The sequence below is a fragment of the Loa loa genome (genome assembly GCF_000183805.2).
Source record: "Loa loa unplaced genomic scaffold supercont3.73, whole genome shotgun sequence".
Taxonomy (NCBI): Eukaryota; Metazoa; Nematoda; class Chromadorea; order Rhabditida; family Onchocercidae; genus Loa; species Loa loa.
This window is the reverse complement of record NW_018108253.1, coordinates 194,729-200,796: the sequence shown is the minus strand read 5'-3', so window position 1 is coordinate 200,796 and position 6,068 is coordinate 194,729. Positions and strand designations below refer to the sequence as shown.

General features: G+C 26.5%; 1 protein-coding gene across 1 annotated transcript in view; it reads left to right on the top strand.

Moving 5' to 3' along the window:
- LOAG_17423 (CBR-BBS-1 protein) overlaps window positions 1-1,979 on the top strand; it is a gene marked incomplete at its 3' end in the record, with an annotated part of 5,590 nt that extends 3,611 nt beyond the window's left edge. Inside the window, exons 8-10 of the mRNA XM_020450086.1 lie at window positions 431-600; window positions 1,252-1,427; window positions 1,730-1,979. Of these exons, the coding sequence (XP_020306293.1) occupies window positions 431-600; window positions 1,252-1,427; window positions 1,730-1,979 (596 nt within the window). The remainder of the gene's footprint in view (window positions 1-430; window positions 601-1,251; window positions 1,428-1,729) is intronic.
- Between the last annotated feature and the right edge of the window lie 4,089 nt (window positions 1,980-6,068).

Below are 6,068 nucleotides of genomic sequence, written 5' to 3'. Positions count from 1 at the left end.
AGATATTTGAATATCTGGTTAACTCAGAGAGTTAATCGTTGACTATTTGAATATCTGGTTAACTCAGAGAGTTAATCGTTGACTATTTGAATATCTGGTTAACTCAGAGAGTTAATCGTTGACTATTTGAATATCTGGTTAACTCAGAGAGTTAATCGTTGACTATTTGAATATCTGGTTAACTCAGAGAGTTAATCGTTGACTATTTGAATATCTGGTTAACTCAGAGAGTTAATCGTTGACTATCTAATTGTTTCTTATTACACCAAAAAAGGAAAATTACCTTATTTTATAAATTTTTATAAAAATTATTTCACTCTATGAATAAGTTATCTTTTTAAAAGCAGAAAGAAGGTTAATGTTAGCAGAAGATCAATGTTTATGAATATGAAATTTTTTTTCTTTTTTGGCTAAAAAGATCCCTTTGAAGATGGTGGCCTGATTGTGAAGATTTTCCGTCGAACAGGAACATTGGAAGAGAAAATTGGAGAGATTGGTGCTGTACAAGCACAATTTCGTAAATTAAACATACCACGTAGGACGCAAATTTATGTCGACCAAACAATTCGTGAACGTGAACACGCGCAACTTATGCATCAGGTATTTAGTAGCAGTGTTAAACAAATAGAAATGAATCCTTCGTACAGAAGATAGTAAAAAGTTTCGGCCAATCATTAATTAATTGTAATGAATCTAGTTTGCAAAAATTCTTCTCCAAAAAATTTTCAAAATAAATGGAACTGAATAAACTAAATTTTGTGGCGAATTTAACTTGAATAATTAGTTCCAGCTTGAATCAATTATATTTTAGTATTTAATTTTTTTATATGAAGTGTTATGTTCTCTTTTTAAATTTTCATTCAGTATACTTTGAATTTTTCAATTCCTCACAATAATGGTAACTAATAGGTTTGTTTTTAAATGGATGATGAGCAAAAATGAATCTGTTTAATTCATATTAATTTCATTCCAGTATTTAGGGATTTTTTTCATTCAGAGAAGCGGTTTTTAACCTTTTTTTCAGATCTTTCCCTCTGTCTGTCTCACTTGTTTGTCACATCGTTGACTTCTATTAATTCTATCAAAAATGGAATTTTTTATTTGGCTACTGGAGAAATTTCTGTTTTAAAACTTTTCGCATTGCTAAAGAAAATGTAACAAATGTCTTACATTATCATTGCAGTGATAATGATTGATAATGAGTATGATATAGATTGCAATAATTTCATATATGACAATTACATCTTTCAGGTTTTTCAAAGAGACTTATTTATGCTACGACTAGCAGTTACTAAAGCATTCGCAAATTTAACACAAAATTCATTGGATTCAATTTCGACAAAAAAAAATGAAGCAGTGAAAATATCTGTAGAAATTAATGGTTTTGGACCAATCTTTCGGATGATTATTAAACTTCAAGCTAATTCGTACGTTGCATTTCTTTTTAAATATAAATGAGCAATTTATTTTCGTTCTTTAATTTTTTCTTTTTATACTGCAAAATAATTTTAGTAAAAATAGATTTCACTTGTAGGATTACTGTAAGAATAAACAATAACTAATATCCTTATTATTGTCACAACATTTATTTGTTAATAATATAGCATGGGAAAACAAACAAAATTATTTACTTCTTTATTCTTATTTACAGGGTTTTTTTTTTGAAATTTCAATTTATTCTAAATTAAATAAATAATTTGTGAACGGAAATCGTCAGATGTCATTTCAGCCAGCCAGCTCTCCAGCATCTTTACTTGATGTTTCACTACAATCAGGAATTGTATGAATTTGAGGATTCATTGATTCCTGTCCCAGCATTGGTATCTGGAATGACGTATGTATTTTACATTATTATACGTTGTCTGAATCCGGAAAAGGGTATCTCGGATGATGTCCGGATACTTTTAGTTGATCGCTGCAAGGTAATCGTTGCTGCATTGGTTACCATGCCTGTTAGCGAAATGAGCTTACTGGATTAGTTTTTGTATTTTTAGATGTCAAGGAAGTTTTGGGAATTGAAATTTTCATTGTTAGTGTGCTGCAGAGAGTAATTTTATAATATCATTTAAATCAGTATATAAATTAACGTGTATTATGTGATTGATAAAGCAATGATTGATTATTATATGTCATTTGGTTGATAAGCCTCCAATTAAATTTGAAGCAAAAATCTTTCGTTTAAGCAAAAAAGAAATCTATTGAATAAAATAAACTAGAAATGATTGATTTAATTAAAACGCAAAAAAAAAATCAAATCCGACGATTTTTACAACTTAATTATTAATTTGAAACTTCAATAACTGTTAGAATTAATCGTTAATAGAGGAATTTCATTTATTGTGCAATATTTCCCGCATTAATTTATATTTGAAAAATTGAATTTGAATTCGAATACAGTTTTAGACAGCCTATCCAAATGAAGTAAAGAATTTAATTTTGATGATAAAAAACTTTGTAATATAAAAATGATTAATAGTTTTGCGTCATTTAAAAGTAATTTGTTCAAATAACAAACAAATGCAAACAGTTGCAAAAGCACTGTTGTACTTTGTTGTTTTAATTTTAATCTATTAAGAAAAAGAAAATTTTCACGTGACAGTAATTTGATGTTGTCCAAATTTTTTCCCACTTCATTTCATTATTTCTTGATTATAACTATTTTTAGTCATCCCAAAATTCGGAATTCTCTTAATGTAATAAGTGTGATACAGTATAATGATAAGGGATGATAATTGTTATCACTCCTAAACATTACGTAAATAATATCTTTTCATTAAAGTCAGACAAAAAAAAAATTTCAATAGAATTCGATGAATGTTTGCAGTTGCTTGAAGCAATGAAAAAATCTATTCAACAACTATTTAGGATAAAGTTATTTTTAAAAACTTCTGAGTTTAGTATAAGCAAATTTTCTCCTAAATTTAAAAACCTCCAAATTTAAAAAAACGAGTTTTTTCTAAATTCAGACGTTTTTGAAGTGCCTTAAAATTTCAAATGCAAAAACCTTTGAGGTATCTTAGAATTCTAAAATAGCAAAGACCGAACCGGTCATATTAATTCGGTGAAATTCAAGATTTTTCAGTTTTTTCTTTCATGAAGTACCAACATTTTAGCATGAAATTAAAAACTAGAAATTCATCGTAAAATTTGTTTATTCACTTTCTTTGAAGAAAAATGCGATTCTCAGCTGTTGAGGTTGCTGAAAAATAAAAAGAAAAATGACACATAAAATTGTCGCATCTGAAAGTTTTAATTTTAAAATAGAAAATCATCCGAACTTTTAATTAAATGTTCAAATTTTTCACCAATTAATCAATTATTTAATAACTTGCGCTAATTTTATATTTATTGTGTTTAATGTCCTTGTTAATTACTATCACCTTAGTTTGAATGAGTAATATACAAAAATGGAACTTATACGATGAAGAAACGATAAGTAAGTCGCAATACGTATATTCTATAATACTTTGATAATATTTTATGACAAAAAAGATAACGATCTTAATGTTATGTTAGATTCTTTTATAAAAAATATGAACCATAATTAAATAATTAAGTAATAATTAAACAAACAATTAAGCATTAACCATAAACAATAACTAAATAAATTATAATTAAACAATTAAACAACCATAGACCTAGAAATAATTTAAACAAAGCTATTTCAGAAGAAGGAGAAATTTGTAAGCAGCACTTTTCAACAAACCTTCTACATTCTGAAGCAGGAAAAAAAAAACAAGATTGTCAAATATGACGTTCATTCCTTAGTTAAATCAAAAATTTTTATCAGAAAGAGTGTATCATTCCAATTTTTGCAAAAAAAAGGAAGCGATAAGCGAGTTTTAAAATGATTTAATTCAATTCAAGTGTCATTTCCCACATTTCAAAAATTCTTCATTTCCTTTTTTTTTGGTATATTTGATTTGCAATATTTGTGCAATATTGTTTATATGTGGAGACTGTGGGATAAAATTGTTTCTGCAAATTTGAATAGTTATTTTATGTCTACCTATACTTGCAATGGTACTCTTTTGAATATTTATATTTAACAACCTTATTTGTAAAATTTTAATTCCATTAATTTTAATGAAAAATGTCGCATGTTTGTTTATAACAAATAAAACGAAAGACGAATATTCAAACTAAATTTCTATTCAGTTTTTACACCACTTCATTATTAATATGTTTATTAATTGTGTCCGTTCAATAATTACTGGATTAATTAATGAAATAATTACTTATTCATCAACTACAGTCATTTTTACAACTTGCAATGATTTGAGTACATTTGTGCATTTATATAAAATATATCCATTAGCATGATTGCTCAATTATTTTCTTTAAATAATCAAGAAAAAAAAGAAATCAGAGATAATGAAAATAGGTAAAAGAATATTAAAATAGGCTAATTTGATTTGACTTAGGATTTATTTGTTCAAAAATTTTCCCTCTCATACTAATTCTACTATTAGACTTAAATTACCGTGCTCTTCATCATAACCCAATTTAATATATTTGCTTCATTAATTAAATTTTAAGTCATTACCTTATTAATTAATTTTAAAAATCATTTAATATACTGAACTTTTTTTTTGCACCGATACAGGAAATGGTCTTTTCGGAGATTGTCATTAATGCATCGTTAGCCGTGTAGAATAGATAACGGACAATGAAATAATTGCATAGAATATTCTGGCTAAATTATTCATTAATTAGTTGAAACAAAATTAAGTTAACATGTATAATCGATGAAAATAATGCTTGAAATTCATAAGAAGCGTAAATCTATTAATAAATATCATAAATTAGATTTACATTATCGATAATTTTGCTTACAGCAATTAACAAAAAGTGTAAAGATGTAGAATTATCATAAAAATCAAAGTGTTATCATTCCTTTATCATTTGGTGGTATAATTAAATATCAATGTTTGCTTGGTTGGTTTATCACAAAGAAATGTTTGTGTTATTTGCATATTCCAAAGAATTTAACAAAAAAATAAAAAATAAAATAAAAGCAAAAAAAAGAAAAGAGACAGTAATATTTGTTAAAACTATATGTAAAAAAAAAGTGGAAAAATTAGGATCAATTTCTCTTTCTGAATTAAAAAAGAAAAGAAAAGACCTTTTGCTAATACTTTTATATCTTTTTTTTTGATGACAATTTTGTTTGGAAACAAATAGAGGTAATCTCCTTGTCCTACACACCTTTTGATTGATAGTAAACATCATCAAAGTATCGCATAGTAGATGGGAAGGAAGGACGAGAAACAGCTTCATTTCTCCGTATCGGTAGCTGCTGCAGAACTGGAACAAGAATGATTCCTTATCATTGGTTCATAAAATACTGTAATCTATCGTATACTTTTCAGTAGACAGTGTCTTTTCCACTGTCCTCATCACTGTCATTATTGTTAACGTTGGCAGTAATCAACTTCAAATAATTGTAGTATTATCTTAGGTTGAAAATGTTATAAATGTTTAACAGAATATTTCGATTAAATCATTTCGTATAATTAATTACAACATATTATTAATTCATATTGCAGCGAAATCAAATTAATAGATATTTTTGATTCGACAAAGCTAATATTATTTGTCGAAGGAAAAGAAAACTGTTCTTTTGATAATCTTCGGCGTATTTTAACAAGTTATAGTGTAATTTAATATTTTTGCAAGCTAAATATTGCAATTTTGCTATCAATTCTTCCGAAACACTATGCTAATTTATTATTCAATACTTGTGGTTTTAACTCTTTTGTTTATCCTATTCCAAGGTTAGTCTATTTTTCACTTATTTAATTTGATTACTCATTAGCGAGAATATTAACAAATGAATTATTGAATTGGGCAACAGATACAACTGCTGATATAGTCAAAATAGATTTTCAAGAATATAAAAATTACTTGAAAATAGTTGAGGAATAATGTCTAAGGCATGAATTATGAAATAAGTGAAACAAAATTTTTTCTTTCCAAAAAGGAAATTGCATGAATTGGAATGAAAATTAAAATTTCATGAGTTAGTTCTGTGCGAGAATTTCCCAGCAAATTTTATTTGAATAAAG